This window comes from Ranitomeya variabilis, chromosome 3, assembly GCF_051348905.1.
Source record: "Ranitomeya variabilis isolate aRanVar5 chromosome 3, aRanVar5.hap1, whole genome shotgun sequence".
NCBI lineage: Eukaryota > Metazoa > Chordata > Amphibia > Anura > Dendrobatidae > Ranitomeya > Ranitomeya variabilis.
This window is the reverse complement of record NC_135234.1, coordinates 442,251,362-442,268,261: the sequence shown is the minus strand read 5'-3', so window position 1 is coordinate 442,268,261 and position 16,900 is coordinate 442,251,362. Positions and strand designations below refer to the sequence as shown.

The 16,900-nt window shown below is 45.8% G+C and overlaps 2 protein-coding genes across 2 annotated transcripts in view; both read left to right on the top strand.

Moving 5' to 3' along the window:
* Window positions 1-16,900, top strand: part of LOC143817709 (uncharacterized) — a 281,558-nt gene that overhangs the window by 51,862 nt on the left and 212,796 nt on the right. Inside the window, exon 9 of the mRNA XM_077299196.1 lies at window positions 5,208-5,332. Within this exon, the coding sequence (XP_077155311.1) occupies window positions 5,208-5,332 (125 nt within the window). The remainder of the gene's footprint in view (window positions 1-5,207; window positions 5,333-16,900) is intronic.
* LOC143816268 (uncharacterized) lies at window positions 13,579-15,991 on the top strand. Its single transcript, XM_077296443.1, has 6 exons — window positions 13,579-13,685; window positions 13,775-13,849; window positions 13,957-14,043; window positions 14,145-14,358; window positions 14,452-14,611; window positions 14,723-15,991. The coding sequence occupies exons 1-6, from the start codon at window positions 13,641-13,643 to the stop codon at window positions 15,738-15,740; spliced, it is 1,599 nt and encodes a 532-aa protein (XP_077152558.1). The 5' UTR covers window positions 13,579-13,640; the 3' UTR covers window positions 15,741-15,991.

Genomic DNA, 16,900 nt, shown 5'->3' with positions numbered 1-16,900 from the left:
TTCCCCTTGACACAGACCATTTTCACTTTCCCTGCTGCCAAAAACCATCCCCACAGAATAATGCTGCCACCACCATGTTTCACTGGTGTTCTTGGGGTGATGAGCTTTGTTGGTTTGGCGCCAGACATAGCTTTTACCTTTGTGGCCAAAAGGTTAAATTTTTGTCTTTCTGACCACATCACTTTCCTCCATACATTTGTAGAATCTCCCACACACGTCTTTTGGCAAACTCAAAATGAACCATATATTTTTTGTGTGTAAGTAAAGGCTTTTTTCTACCCACTCTTCCATAAAGGCCACCTCTTTAGAGTGTATGGCTTATTATGGTCATATGGACAGATACTCGGAATTTCTGCTTGGGAATTCTCCAGCTCATTCAGGGTTACCTTTGGTCTCTGTGCTGCCTCTCTGATTAATTCCCTTCTTGCCTGGACTGAGACTTTTGATGGCCAGTCCTCTGTTGGCAGGTTTGTTGTGGTACCATGTTCCATTTGGTGATTTTGGATTTGATGACACACCGAGAGATCATGAGTAATTGGGATTTTTTTTATAATACAACCCTGCCTTGTACTTCTCAACAGCTTTGTCCCTGACTTGTTTGGAGATCTCCTTGGTCTTCATGGTGTTGTTTGGTTGCTTGATTAGTGCCTCTTGCTTAATGGTGTTGCAACCTCTGTAGCCTTTCAGAAAAGGTGTGTATATACTGACAGAGTATGTGACACTTAGATTATACACCATTGGACTTCCTTTCACTAAACATGTGACTTATGAAAGGAATTACCGTATATACTCGAGTATAAGCCGAGATCCCTAACTTTGCCACAAAAAACTGGGAAAACTTAATGACTCGAGTATAAGCCTAGGATGGAAAATGCAGCAGCTACCGGTACATTTCAAAAATGAAAATAGGAACCAATAAAAATAAAATTAATTGAGGTTAAGTGTTTTTGAATATCCATATTGAATCAAGAGCCCCATATACCGTAATGCTCCATACAGTTCATGATGGGCCCCATAAGATGCTCCATACAAAATATGCCCCATATAATGCTCCATAAAGTTTATGATGGGCCCCATAAGATGCTCTATATTAAAATATGCCCCATATAATGCTGCACAAAGGTTAATAAAGGCCCCATAAGATGTTCCATAGACACATTTGCCCCATACAGTGCTGCATAAAGGTTAATAAAGGCCCCACAAGATGCTCCATAGAGACATTTGCCCCATATAATGCTTGCCAAATGCTGATTTTGGCCCCATAAGATGCTCTATAGAGATATTTGCCCCATATAATGCTGCACAAATGTTGATTATGGCCCCATAAGATGCTCCATAGAGATATTTTCCCCATATAATGCTGCACAAATGTTGATTATGGCCCTATAAGATGTTCCATAGAGATATTTGCCCCATATATTGCTGCACAAATGCTGATTATGGCCCCATAAGATTCTCCATAGAGATAGTTGCCCCATATGCTGCTGTTGCTGCGTGCGATTAAAAAAAAAAATGACATACCTCTCGTCGCTCAGGCCCCCAGCACTTGCAATATTCACCTGTCCTTGTTCCACCGCCGGGCGCCGCTCCGTTCAGGCAGAGGGCGCGCACTAACCACGTCATCACGCCCTCTGACCTGAGCGTCACAGCAGAGGACGCGGAAGACGGAGCCCGGCGGTGGAACGAGGACAGGTGAATATCGCGCAATGCTGCTCACCCTCCCCATTATACTCACTTGCTCCCGGCGTGGTTCCTGGCAGCTTCCCTGATGGTTTTCTCCGGGAGCTGACAGCTTCTTCCAGCTTTGAGCGGTCACCGGTCCCGCTCATTACAGTAATGAATATGCGGCTCCACCCCTATGGGAGTGAAGTCTCGTCCATATTCATTACTGTAATGAGCGGTACCATGTGACCACTCAACGCTGGAAGTAGCTGTCAGCCCCCGGAGACCATCGGAGATGCAAGGACCACGCCAGGAGCAGTTGAGTATGTCACAGCCGCCGCTCCCCCTCCCCTGCCAACCCCCCTGGGACAATGACTCGAGTATAAGCTGAGAGGGGCACTTTCAGCCTAAAAAAATGGTCTGAAAATCTCAGCTTATACTCGAGTATATACGGTACTTGCACCAGACATTTTGAGAGGCTTCATAGCAAAAAGGGTGACTACATATGCCAAAAGAAGAAAAATGTCCAGCTCCACCGAATCCGTGAAGATAAAATTTCTTTATTCACAAACTTGTAACATAGAGGGTACAAACTTCAGCACAAACCATATGGGTGTGAGATTCACAAGTTTGTGCCCTCTATGTTACAAGTTTGTGAATAAAGAAATTTTATCTTCACGGATTCTGTAGAGCTGGACATTTTTCTTCTTTTGGACTTTACATGTTTGGACACAGCGGGTCCGTGCTCCTGAAGCTCAACTAATGCATCACGGGTGAGCTGGTGAATTTTTATTTTCTTTGAATACATATGCACATGTCAATTTTTAGTTATTTGATCCCATAAATTTAATTTATTCTCTCTTCACTTCACCAACTTAGACTATTTGGTGCAATGTTTAAATACAGGTTGTAATGTAACAAAATAGGTAAAAAAACAAAGGGGGTGAATACATTCACAAGCCACAGTAGATTACACACTCCACATGTTTAGGTTTTAAATATACCCTGAAATCTTAAATGCCTATACCGTGCTCAGCATAAATGAGTACACACTTTTTGAAAAGAAAGCATTTAATCAATATCTAACTGAACACAAGAACAATTTACAACATTTTGACAAGCCTGAGTTTCACAGAACATTTATTTATTCCATAACATGAAAGTAAGGTTAATTACAATATTGATATACACTGGCGCTGCACTTGACCAGAAAAAGGGGGATTATTGTATAGCAGGTAGCGGGAGAAAGAGAACAAAGAGTAGTGAGCAGCTGGTGAGGTGACTGTGTCTGTGCTGCACCGCGTCTGAATTAGATACTGAAGTACAAATAAATAAATCACCTGCGCTTGTGGAGTGGTAGTACTGGAAGGTGTCCTACATACTACCTTTCACCATAGGGAAGTCCTGTACCAAGTCCTGTACCAAGCCCAGTACAACATCGCTCTCAAGCAGGACGACTGATACTCTCCACGCTGTGTTCACTCCTGCTTCTACACCTAGTGAGTACATGTGTTTACACCAGTAAGCACGCTTGCATTACGGGCTACCATCGGGTGGATTATTCGGGGAGGTTTTGTCCGTATTCATATGTGCACAATCCTTTGAGGATCCAGGCTTATCATTGAACTACTGTGTTTGCCAACTTCCAGGACTTCCCTATGGTGAAAGGTAGTATGTAGGACACCTTCCAGTACTAAGGTTAATTACAGTTGTGTCAAAAAGTGTTTGCCCCTTCCTGATTTCCTATTCTTTTGCATGTTTGTCACACTTAAATGTTTCAGATCACCAACCACATTTAAATATTAGACAAAGATAACACAAGTAATCACAAAATGCAGTTTCTTAAATTAAGGTTTTATTATTAAGGGAAAAAGAAATCCAAACCTATAGGGTCCTGTGTGAAAGTTGATCTGAAACATTTAAGTATGAAAAACATGCAAAAGAATAAGAAATCAGTAAGTGGGCAAACACTTTATCACATACGTAACTTTCATTACAAAATTTTCAGTTTTACTCAAACTAGTTGATGCAAAAATAAATACATCCCACATCAAAAACTACTACATCTAGTATTTTGTATGACCTTCATGGCTTTTATGAGTAGCACCAAGTTTTTTAGGCAAGGAATGAACAAGTTGGCGACAAATTGCAACATCTTTCTTTTTCCATTTTTCATGATTGACCTCATTTAGTGCCATAGGTGTCCCATTGGGTTCATATCACATGTTATACTTGGCCACTGAGTCACTTTAGGTCTGTTCTTCAGAAATGTGATAGTGACCTTAGATGTGTGTTTTGGAACATTGCCATGTTGGAAAAGGGCACATCTACCAAAGGCACAGAGTAAGGGTATCTGCACACGTCAGGATTTCTTGCAGAAATTTCCTGAAGAAAAACGGAAATTTTCTGCAAGAAATCTGCATTTTTTTTTTTGCGTTTTTTTCCCGTTTTTTTTCGTGTGTTTTTTAGCATTTTGCAAGCATAATTAGCTTGCAGAATGCTAAAGTTTTCCAAGAGATCTGTAGCATCGCTTGGAAAACTGATTGACAGGTTGGTCACACTTGTCAAACATAGTGTTTGACAAGTGTGATCAACTTTTTACTATAGATGCAGCCTATACAGCATCAATAGTAAAAGATAGAATGTTTAAAAATAATAATAATAAAAAAAAAAATGGTTATACTCACCTGCAGACAGCCGATCTCCTCAGCGGCTTCCGTTCCTATAGATGGTGTGTGTGTGCAGGACCTTCGATGACGTCGCGGTCACTTGACCGCGATGTCATCGCGGTCATGTGACCGCGACGTCATCGCAGGTCCTTCACACACACCATCTATAGGAACGGAAGCGGCAGCATGCACCTGTGAGGCGGGAAGACTCCGGGGGCCATCGAAGGTGAGTATATGACTATTTTTTATTTTAATTCTTTTTTTTTTTTACCAATTATATGGTGCCCAGTCCGTGGAGGAGAGTCTCCTCTCCTCCACCCTGGGTACCAACCGCACATGATCTGCTTACTTCCCGCATGGTGGGCACAGCCCCATACAGAAAGTAAGCAGATCAATGCATTCCCAGGTGTGCGGAATCTGCGCCATTTCGCAAATTTAATGAACATGTTGCTTTTTTTTCCCCGATGCGATTTTTTCGCGGAAAAAAATGCAACATTTGCACAAGAAATGCGGAAAACACTGAAAATAATGGGAGGCATATGTAAGCGTTTTTTTTGCGTTTTTATCATGTTTTTATAGCGAAAAAACGTGAAAAATACTGAACGTGTGCACATGGCCTAATGGTAGCAATTTTTCTTTCAATATAGAGCAGTACATCTGTGAATTCATGGTACCATCAATTAAATGTAGATCCCACGACACCAGCAGCATTGGCGACGCCATATAATTTTGAAGCTTTTAGTTCCAAAAACTTTCTTCGCCTCATCACATGTATCCAGTGGAGATAAGAACACCTCTTTAATGATAACACCATTAAACTATTGATTTTGCGATTTTGCGTAGAAATCATTTAATTTTGTTGTATTTATTTTGCAGGCTTACAGTTTGCTTAAGGAAGCTTTAAAAACATGTGCAACTTTTCGTGGAAATTATCTTGACATAAAAATTAAGGCTGATGAATTCAATGTGAAGAAGAAGGAGGAAATTTCTTCTCTATACAAGTATAGTATTATTTATTACTTATTGCGTTTTGCTTATATAGCGCCATCATACGCCACAGGGCTTTAGAGATATTATCATTACTGCCCCCAATGGGGCTCACAATCTAATTTCCCTATCAGGATGTGTGGGAGGAAACCGGAGTACCCAGAGGAAACCCACACAGACATGGGGAGAACATACAAACTCCTTGTAGATGTTGTCCTTGGTGAGATTTGAATCCAGGACCCCAGTGATGCAAGGCTACAATGCTAATAACTGCCATCTTAGATTTATATAGCTTCAATATCTACACAAAACAATTTAGCCACTTTACAGTCTTAAATAAGCCGAGTTTGTGCAAGATGGAAATTTTGAAATATGCTTGTCCAAACTTAGATTGGTCAGTGCTATTAAGTAAAACTAAACGTTCCTCTCCAAAAATGATTTCAATTTTGTCCTGGTGTTTCAGTTCTTACATGCAAGTATAAAAATATGAAAACTTCATTTAGTGTATTTTTGATAATTGGTAATTAAAATCAGACAGTCTTCAGGACCTTATATCATATATATGTATGTATGTATACCATAAGGAATGATTCTAGATTTTCTGCCGCCTGCTGTGAAAATTGAAATGGTGCCAACATCCAACAATGATACCGCTGTAGCGCCCCACTGCCGCAGGGCCGAGGGGTACCCAGTACCGGGCCTCTGAGTCTCTGCTCTGGGGTTGTCACGGTGGCGAGGCCCCGGTCCGTGACCCTGCCGAAGGGCGCACAGTATCTGATAGATGTAGATGGTGGTGGTGGTGGTGCGGTGCAGTAAATAACGAGGACACCAGGTTGCAGTCTCTTTACCTCTTTACTGAAGATCTCTGGGTCCTCAGTCTGGAATACGGTTCACCAGGCTACGCAAGTCCGGCCGGCCCAATGGCACCTCCAGAGTTCTCTTTGCAGGTGGAAATCTGTGCCTTCCCGCTAGCGCTATGTGTTGTGGTCCTCCCCTGCTGTGCTTACGGGATAGTACCCCACAACTGTTGTGTCTGTTTCTGATGTTCCCTCACAACTCATTCGGATGATGTTCTTCTCCTCCGTCCCTCCCTGATGTTCTGGTTAGGACGGCACCCGTATGACGAGTAGGCTCGGAGCTCTTCCGGGACCCTAGAGTCGCCCCTCTCCTAGTGCACCCCCCATGTCTTCATAGGTGATGTATGTGAGACAGCCCGCCTGAGACTGACTGTCCTGCCGTTGGTTTGAAGTATTGCTTGGAGCTAGATATATAAATACTTCCTCGGCGTTCCGGCCGCCGGTTGTGCGCCTCAGTAGGATGTTGCCTCGGTCTTACAGCACGACTCCTACTGGTATTTCTCCTCTTGCTTTGATCTCGTTTCTCACTCAGCACAATATATCTCGCTTCTGTTCCTTTCTTAGGGCACCGCCGCTATGCTGAGCAGGCAAGGTCCCGTGACGTTCTTTCTTGTAGCCAGGCCTCTGTCAGGGTCCCAAACCTGACAGGGACCCTACCGAATCTTCCCCCACAACACCCTCTGCCACCAGGTGTTGCCTGGTTCCAACCCAGTCAGCTTTCTCACTAACTTCCTGCCTGACCCCCAGTTTACCCACACGGTGAGGAGTGGCCTAATAAATAGCACCCTTAGCTCCCCCTGGAGGCCCGACTGTGAAATGTATTGGTGTATGTGATACCTGGTCAGATGAACTCCTTCAGTGCCATCAGACGTACCATAGCCCCCCTTAGCGGCGGAGCCACAGTACTGCAACGACCAGGACTCTGGGGCGCTGCACTCCCCCCCGGTTAAATCCAGTACTCCGGGACTGGGAAGAAAACAACAATACATGTCAGCAAAAAGACATACAATTTCTGTGAGTGCAATAACAATAAGCATATTTGAACAGAGCTTCCCTTTATGGGAGGTGAGGACACTTAAACGTTACAAACATGGTTAAATATTATAGCAACATGCTATAACTAACTTTCCTTTACCCAACCGGGTATTCTACTAAGTGCAAAATTGTTGAACAATAATTTAACATTGCCTTTAAGGATGTACACTCTAAATCCACTAAAGACCTTCTTATAACACATTATAAGGCAATTAACTTCATACTCCTTCTTTAAATCTGCAGGACCGCCTGTCCGAGATGCTCCAGACCTACTGCCTCTCCTTTCTTTACAGGACCGCCCTTTTCAGCCCGGGCCTACTGTCCTTCCACTACTATACACAGTATAGAACATAACATTTACTTTCAGTTTGAAATCACTGAGCCATCCCTACATGACTCCTAAGAGGACTCACTGATTAACCCCATACGGGTTCACTTTCTGTCCTCATTTTTCTTTCAACATTATTGAACCTTTCTTACGATTAACTAGTTAGTTACATTTAACTCTTACATATCAGCATTATTACTTTCTCTTTTCAAGACATTATTGCCACCCAGCTGTCTTAAGGCAATGCGGTTCATCAGCGCAATACGTGAACATCCCCTTTAAGAGGGGATCAAGTCTCTATGAGGTAGCACATCTTCTCAAGCTACCAGTCCGTACTCAGCAAAGGCTCCGGTGCGGTATCTTCGCAAAGAGTCTTTCTTTAAGTAAAACCAGTAGGGAGCACCTTTAAGAAGGTGCAAACTATTTACAAGCAGTTCGTATCATGCACTGTTCATGATCCCAGCAGTTCTTGATAATGGAATGAAAAGGTAGAAAAACAAAACCAAACAACAGAAACAATAGGGATCCCGGGTCAACAAAGGGATCCCTTTAAGAGTTAACCCTGAACGGGTATAAAGCAGCAAAAAGCAGGGAAACAAACAGTTAACTATTTACATATTCAGGTTTCCGAGGTTTAGTTGGACGGCTTCCAGGGATGCACCTGGCACTTAACCCTTCTTGGCCTGGGAAAAGTGAGGTCCAGGGTTACACCCAGTGCTGGACAAACGCCGTTAATCCGTCTTTCATGTACGGTTAAATCATGCGCAGCGATGGAGGTCTGCGCAGCTTGAGTATGGACATTGGCTGCAGCAGAGGTAGCGGCTGCTGCAGGATCAGTCACTGGAATGGAGTCAGCAGCTGTGGCACTAGCAGTCACTGGAGTGGTTTCGGTCGTCAGGGCAGGGTCGTCCTTCATACCTGCTTCAGATGCGGTCCCTCCGGTGCCGGTCTGCTCCGTCTCCGCTGGGGTCTGGAACGCTGGTTGCAGGGCCTTGCGCTGCGGCGTTGTCATCTCCGTTTGCAGCATCTCGCTTTCCGGCAGGGCCTTGCTTTCTGGCTTCGGAGCGCTGGAACTTCTTTCTTGCTCCGGACCAGACGAGGCTGCCGACAGATGTCTGGTGAGGCTCCCGTTGATGGTCTTCTTCCACCCAGCCTCAGTGCTCAGCTGCGTCCGCAGGAGTTGGTGGATCAGCTCGTCCGCTCCGGTCTGTAGGAGGTCAGCGTCAACTGTGGATGTCTGACTGCGGTGCCTCTCCGGGTAGCTGGGGGAGTCCTCGGCTCTGACCCCACGCTCCAGCTCCGGGCGACTGGTCATGGCGTCCTCCATGTCGCTGACTTCTTCTTCCTGGTCCTTTTCCCGCTCTCTCCTTCGTGGGCGGTTTCGTTTTCTTTGTCTCTGCCCACCATTGAGGATCAGGAGGCGGACCTCGGCTGCTGACGGACACGTCCTCAAGGGGCAGAAATACTTAGACTGGGCGGCCATTGTCTTTCGCGCTCTTCAGCTTGTTTACGCCCACTTCCACGCCCTTCTTCTTCTCCTGCGCTCTCCTTAGTGCTGTAATGGTGGCGGTTTTGGCGGGAACTTCTGGCGGCAAGTGGCAACACACAGTCTTTGCAATAAGTCACAGTCCAAGCATAATAAATCACAATTCCAAGGCACACATGACCTGATTCTTCAGGCATAAGTAGATCCTGTTCGTGACGCCAAGTTGTAGCGCCCCACTGCCGCAGGGCTGAGGGGTACCCGGTACCGGGCCTCTGAGTCTCTGCTCTGGGGTTGTCACGGTGGCGAGGCCCCGGTCCGTGACCCTGCCGAAGGGCGCACAGTATCTGATATATGTAGATGGTCGTGGTGGTGCGGTGCAGTAAATAACGAGGACACCAAGTTGCAGTCTCTTTACCTCTTTACTGAAGATCTCTGGGTCCTCAGTCCGGAATATGGTTCATCAGGCTGCGCAAGTCCGGCCGGCCCAATGGCACCTCCAGAGTTCTCTTTGCAGGTGGAAATCTGTGCCTTCCCGCTAGCTCTATGTGTTGTGGTCCTCCCCTGCTGTGCTTACGGGATAGTAACCCACAACTGTTGTGTCTGTTTCTGATGTTCCTTCACAACTCATTCGGATGATGTTCTTCTCCTCCGTCCCTCCCTGATGTTCTGGTTAGGACGGCACCCGTATGACGAGTAGGCTCGGAGCTCTTCCGGGACCCTAGAGTTGCCCCTCTCCTAGTGCACCCCCCATGTCTTCATAGGTGATGTATGTGAGACAGCCCGCCTGAGACTGACTGTCCTGCCGTTGGTTTGAAGTATTGCTTGGAGCTAGATATATAAATACTTCCTCGGCGTTCCGGCCGCCGGTTGTGCGCCTCAGTAGGATGTTGCCTCGGTCTTACAGCACGACTCCTATTGGTATTTCTCCTCTTGCTTTGATCTCGTTTCTCACTCAGCTCAATATATCTCGCTTCTGTTCCTTTCTTAGGGCACCGCCGCTATGCTGAGCAGGCACGGTCCCGTGACGTTCTTTCTTGTAGCCAGGCCTCTGTCAGGGTCCCAAACCTGACAGGGACCCTACCGAATCTTCCCCCACAACACCCTCTGCCACCAGGTGTTGCCTGGTTCCAACCCAGTCAGCTTTCTCACTAACTTCCTGCCTGACCCCCAGTTTACCCACACGGTGAGGAGTGGCCTAATAAATAGCACCCTTAGCTCCCCCTGGAGGCCCGACTGTGAAATGTATTGGTGTATGTGATACCTGGTCAGATGAACTCCTTCAGTGCCATCAGACGTACCATAGCCCCCCTTAGCGGCGGAGCCACAGTACTGCAACGACCAGGACTCTGGGGCGCTGCACCGCCAATTATTAAAACATCATTATCGATCTTCTCACAGTAACCATAATGTGCACAGTGTAGTCATCATCTCACTACCCCACCCATAAAAATATGTTATTTGCTATTCTCCAACCATCCCCCCTGTTAGTAAAGTAATAAAACCTCAGTTTATATTCACAACATGGCACCTTGTAGACAGACAGTAATCACTCCTTTCAGTAATGGCAGTGAGGTATTCACAAGATAGCAGCCAGCTCTTCTCCAGTGGGCGACAGGTAGCAATGAGCACACAAGACCACATTCTCAAGTTACAGCCTATAAGGCACATAACAAAGTCAGGGGAAGATCTTTTAAGGAAGAAGCTTATATGTTCATATTAACTTTGACAGGACAAAGGAACTTTGTGCAATGTTAGGCTACTTTCACACTAGCGTTAACTGCATTACGTTTCAAAACGTCTTTTTTCAGAAAAAACGCATCCAGCAAAACTTTTTGCTGGATGCGTTTTTTTCCCATAGACTTGTATTGGCGACGTATGGCGACGGATTGGCATACGTCGTGTACGTTTTACGACGGATGCGTCGAAATTTGGCGACACGTCGTCTCAAAAAAACGTAGATTGTAACGTTTTTTGTCTCCGCCTAAAAAACGTGTCGCGACGCATCCTGCGGCATACGTCGTTGGCTGCAATGGAAGCCTATGAGCGACGGATGCGTCGGGACACGTCGTACGACGCAATGCAGCGCTGCAATACGTTTTTTTTACACTGAGCATGCTCAGAAGAAGTATTTTGTTGCCAATTGGTCAGACACCCCCAAATCTATATAAACCTGGCCTGGGCCTTGAACCCCACATATGCCAGCAAGACACAGAGAAGCAAAGAAGCCTGCCAGCAAGAGCCAGCCTGCCACAAGACCCCAGCCAAGCACAAGACCCCAGCCAGCCTGTCACAAGACTGCAGCCAGCCTGCCACAAGACTCCAGCCATCCTGCCACAAGACTCCAGCCATCCTGCCACAAGACTCCAGACATCCTGCTACAAGACTCCAGCCACCATAGCCAGTGTGAGTATTGCAATTTTAGTGTGCATCTGTGTGCCTGTGCATTTCTGTGTGTATGAGGTACTACTGACTACAGCAAGAGCTTAAAACCTGAAGAGAACCTGAGGCCTGCCATCGTCCTGCACCAGCCAGTGCCATGCTAGAGTCCAGATCCACCATGATGCCAGCCACTGTGAAGACCTGCTGCTTCAGCCAAAGGATTGTCAGCCTTTTGTATGTGTGTGTGTGTATGCGTCTTCTGATTGGTTTCACCTTTCTGCCTTTGTTGTACATATGTGTATTTGCATAAAGCTATGTGCGTGCATGTGTATGTGTGCATTTTTGGACGGCTGTGTGCTTTTGTACCATGTGCCTGCACCATATTATGCCTTTGCCAATTTTATGCCTGTTCATGTGGGAGGGTATGTGTCCATGTGCAGGATTGCATCAGGATGTGGTCAGGATTTTCCATCAGTATTTGTACGCCAAAACCAGGAGTGGGTGATAAAAGCAAAAGTGTGCCTGTTTTCGTATTATACTTTACCTAATTTTTACACTCCTGGTTTTGGCTTACAAATACTGATGGGAAATCCTGCCCAAATTCTGATGCGATCCTGAATGTGGACACATACCATGCATGTTTTTTGGGTACGTCTTGTTGATGGCATGTGCATTTGTCCATGCTGTATAATTGGTTATTTGCCTTTTTCTGATGTATTGACTGTATAGTGGTCTGTGCAGCATGTGGTTTAAATTTTTTTTTTTTTTTTTTTTTTTTTTTTTAAATCTGATGTGTTTTTTAAAAAAGTCTAGCGGTGTGCAGCTTGTGGTTTGAATGTGTGAGTGTGGGGTTTTTCTATTTAATAAAAGTGTTGAATTTTTTTTTATTACAGTTATAACCATTTGCAGTTGAAGTACTTGTATTTAAAATAAAGAGCATGTCAGCTCCTTGTGATTTTTAAAAAAAAAAGTGCAAAAAAAAAATTATAATAAAATGTTTATTAAAAAAATGTCCGTAGTATTATTTCATAAAGGTAAATTTAAAACTGGTGTATGTACCAATGGTTACACATGCAATACAGGGTTGGTTGAGGGCTCATTTTTTTTAATAAAGGTTAACCTGTAAAGTATTTTTTTTTTTTTTTGGGGGGGGGAGAGGTTATTTATTTTAAATAAAATGTGTCAAATATATTTTTTCATGGTGTTAACATTAAAAAATTTTGTTTTTTGGGACATGGAAATGAATGGTATAACGTGCAACTTTTTGGGGGGGTTTTGGTGTTCACCTGTATGAACATTTCTGACATCATTTTAGTAGGGTGTTTATCATTGAACATTACCTAGTTCAGGGGGTGGTCTAACTATAGATCCATTATACATATAACAGATAAACCAGGACCGCAGCCGCTGCCCACCAGGACACAGCCGCTGCCCACCAGGACCACAGCTAAAGAGCTAGAAGTAAGTTTTGAAGACCCCAATCTGCTACTTCAATGTGTCGAGCAGATTGCAAGTGTGTCTTTAACTTACAGAACCACCAGGACACAGCCGCTGCCCACCAGGACACAGCCGCTGCCCACCAGGACACAGCCACTGCCCACCAGGACACAGCCGCTGCCCACCAGGACCACAGCTAAAGAGCTAGAAGTAAGTTTTGAAGACCCCAATCTGCTACTTCAATGTGTCGAGCAGATTGCAAGTGTGTCTTTAACTTACAGAACCACCAGGACACAGCCGCTGCCCACCAGGACACAGCCGCTGCCCACCAGGACACAGCCACTGCCCACCAGGACACAGCCGCTGCCCACCAGGACCACAGCTAAAGAGCTAGAAGTAAGTTTTGAAGACCCCAATCTGCTACTTCAATGTGTCGAGCAGATTGCAAGTGTGTCTTTAACTTACAGAACCACCAGGACACAGCCGCTGCCCACCAGGACACAGCCGCTGCCCACCAGGACACAGCCACTGCCCACCAGGACACAGCCGCTGCCCACCAGGACCACAGCTAAAGAGCTAGAAGTAAGTTTTGAAGACCCCAATCTGCTACTTCAATGTGTCGAGCAGATTGCAAGTGTGTCTTTAACTTACAGAACCACCAGGACACAGCCGCTGCCCACCAGGACACAGCCGCTGCCCACCAGGACACAGCCGCTGCCCACCAGGACACAGCCACTGCCCACCAGGACACAGCCGCTGCCCACCAGGACACAGCCACTGCCCACCAGGACCACAAAACGATGTCCTCTTCTGACAGCCCTCCTCCACAGCAACAGCGTGTATCGGTAAGTTAACACAAATTTTTTTTTTTTTTTTAAATTTCTTTAAATTAAATTTTTATGGATAACTACATGCATACATTATGTTTCAACAGGAAGCTGAATCAGATGAGGAGCTGTCAGAAGGGGGCGAGACGGGTGGAGAGATGCAAGTGGAGGAGGAACCAAGTGTAAGTAGTGGTGAAACAGTTGCTTCGCACATCACACTGTACCATACACAAAACAGATTACTAAACACCTGCCTACCTTAACTGAGAATTTGTTTCCTTCATTTCAGGCTGCTGCTGCTGCTCCTGCTGCTGCCGCTGAAGGCTCTCCCAGACAGTCCCAGAGTCGGCGGACTCGTCGCCACGGTCGGCCATCAGTGAGTTTTTTTTTTGGGGGGGAGGGGGATTCTATTGGTACTTTAGTATTTCAGTGTACTAATTTGTTTGTTTTCCTTTTTTTTTTTTTTTTTTGACACAGGCTTCACAGCGTGCTCCCGCAGAAGAGGAGGATGATGATGATGACATTGACATCGATTGTCTCATCGAGGAGGTTCGCGAGCGGGAGCCGCTGTGGAACATGGCTGACCGCAGGCATGCTGATACCGGTGTCACCCGTCGGCTCTGGGACGAAGTGTGTCGCAACCTGTTTCCAAGGCGGGAGAGCCTTCATCCTCAGCAGCAGAGCAAACTAGGTAAGTATTCACTTTCCAGTGATGTTTTGAGCTGACTGTAATGTATTGCATTTACCAATTTTTGGTTTTTTCTTTTGATTCTTGTCTTCACAGTTGGAAAGATTAGGAAGCGGTGGCGGTCACTGAGGGATCGCTTTAAGAGGGAATTCAATGATGAGATGAAGGCCCCGAGTGGCTCTGCAGGAAGGAAGAGGAGCAAATATAAATATGGCCAGGCCCTCTCCTTCCTGAGGCGAACAATGCTAAGCAGAGTGTAAGTATTCTACAGCCCACTAATAACCATGTTAACCTGTCTACTTAGTTTGCTTTCAGTCAGGGCTTTTTCATTCCAATGTATTAATTTCATTTGTTTTTTCTTTCACAGCACCTTCTCCAGCCACCGGGCGCCTGCATCTTCCTCTGCGCCCTCTGGAGCGATCCCTCCTGAGTCCGCCACTGAGGGCCACGTCGGTAGGCCCCACACCTCTGTCCCCTCCTCTGACCCCTCTGTCCTCTCCTCTGACCCCTCTGTCCCCTCCACTTCATCCGCCCCAAGCAGTGGAGCATTATTGCAGGCTTCATTGCTCGCATCTGATGCTGAACAGTTAGCGTTCCCTTTACCCCACCCCTCTGATCCTGCCACCTCGACACCACCATTAGGTTCGTGGCGGCAGCGCCAGAGGGGTCAGGAAAGGAGCTATGCTCCTGAGTTCTTACACCTGAATGCATCCTTCCAAGGCTCTTTCAAAATTTTGGGAGAGCAAGTGACTGCTGGTTTCAACATGGTGCAATCACGCATCAGTGAAACAAGCCAGGAAACCAGCAGTCGCTTGGATAGGCTGCATTCAGCTGTAAGTCCCGATCCGGCCAACCTTTTTTTCCAATCCATGCTCATGAGCATGGAGAAGCTTTCTTTTGAGCAACAGATGCGGGTAATGAATACCTGCCATAATGCTGCACTGCAGGCCATTAATGAATCGACCCACACACCTCACCGCACCTCCACTCCAATTCCACACCAGGCCCCATTTCCACACCATACCCCCCATTACCAAACCCAGCCCCAATACCCACACCAGCAGCATTACCAAACCCAGCTCCAATCCCCACACCAGCACCATTACCAAACCCCACGCCACTCCCACTACCCTACCCAGTCACAATACCCGACCCAGTCCCCACAACAATCCCGGCCCCTAGACCAAATTACTTCCCCAATGTTTTCCTTACTGAACTTTTCTCTTCCACCTACCCCAACACCACCCCCCTCTGGTCAGCCTCTTGGTTTAACCCCCACTTCCACTGCACCCCAAACAAGTAGGGTTTCCCCACCTATCGACGTGGTCCAACCTTCCGGCACATCCTCCTCTCATATCTCCACCCAACACTTTGAAAATTTGTAAAGTGTGTAAATAAGATTCTAAAAAATGTTCTAATTTTTCTATAAAAATGTTGGAAAATATATATATATTTTTTTTGCAAAACAAAAAAAAAAAAAAAAAAAAAGAGTTAAAATAAAATTCGGATTACAATTCTACTCTTTGTGTGTGTGTGGATTTATTAAGGTAATATAATAAAAAAAGGTTTAATAAAAACAAACACCAGACATGTAAAGGGTATAACATAATGGTTTTACTAGCAAGAAAACCACGCTTTTGGGCCTTTTTTTTTGGGGGGGGGGCAGAAACACTTTTTTTACATAACCAAAACACATGGGAAACAGGTTACACATGGGAAACAGGTTACACAATCATGTCTTGCCACGGGATCCGCCCGACAGGTGAGACAAAATAATCGGCAAACTGGTCCCTCATCCTTGTAACTGAACTTGTAGAGCGAACCGAGCTGCTGCGGTAGTCCCACAAGGTGGTCTCCAACTCTTCATCATCCAAAGAAACGGGCTCCTTTGACAGGACAAAGTTGTGGAGCACCACACAGGCTTTAACTACCTCGTCTATAGTTGTTGTTTTCAGCTTGATAGCCGTCAGCAGAACTCGCCACTTCGCCGTCAATATGCCAAAGGAACACTCCACTACTCTTCGTGCTCTAGTAAGCCGGTAATTAAAGACCCGCTTGGTATGGTTTAAGTTCCGGCTACTGTACGGTTTCAGTAGGTGCAGCGACAGTTGAAAGGCTTCATCACCTACAAAGACATATTCCAGGGCTGGGTCATTTGTTCCTGGCAGTGGTCTGGCTGGCGGGAAATCGTAGCTCTCTCCATAAAGGCAACGACCCATCGGAGAGTTTTTAAACACTTGCGAATCGTTGGACCGTCCATACGCTCCAATGTCCACGGCAAGGAACCTGCAGTTGGCGTCTGCAATAGCCATAAGGACGATGGAGAAATACTTCTTATAATTATAATACTCCGATCCTGTTCCTGCCGGTTTCGCAATCCTTATGTGTTTCCCGTCAACTGCACCCACACAATTAGGGAAATTGCAAATTTGCTGAAACTCTTCAGCACTTCGCAACCAGATTTCCGTGGATGGTTGGGGGATATACTCTGGTTGCAAAGTGGTCCAAACAGCCCGACATGTGTCCTTCACTATTCCAGAGATAG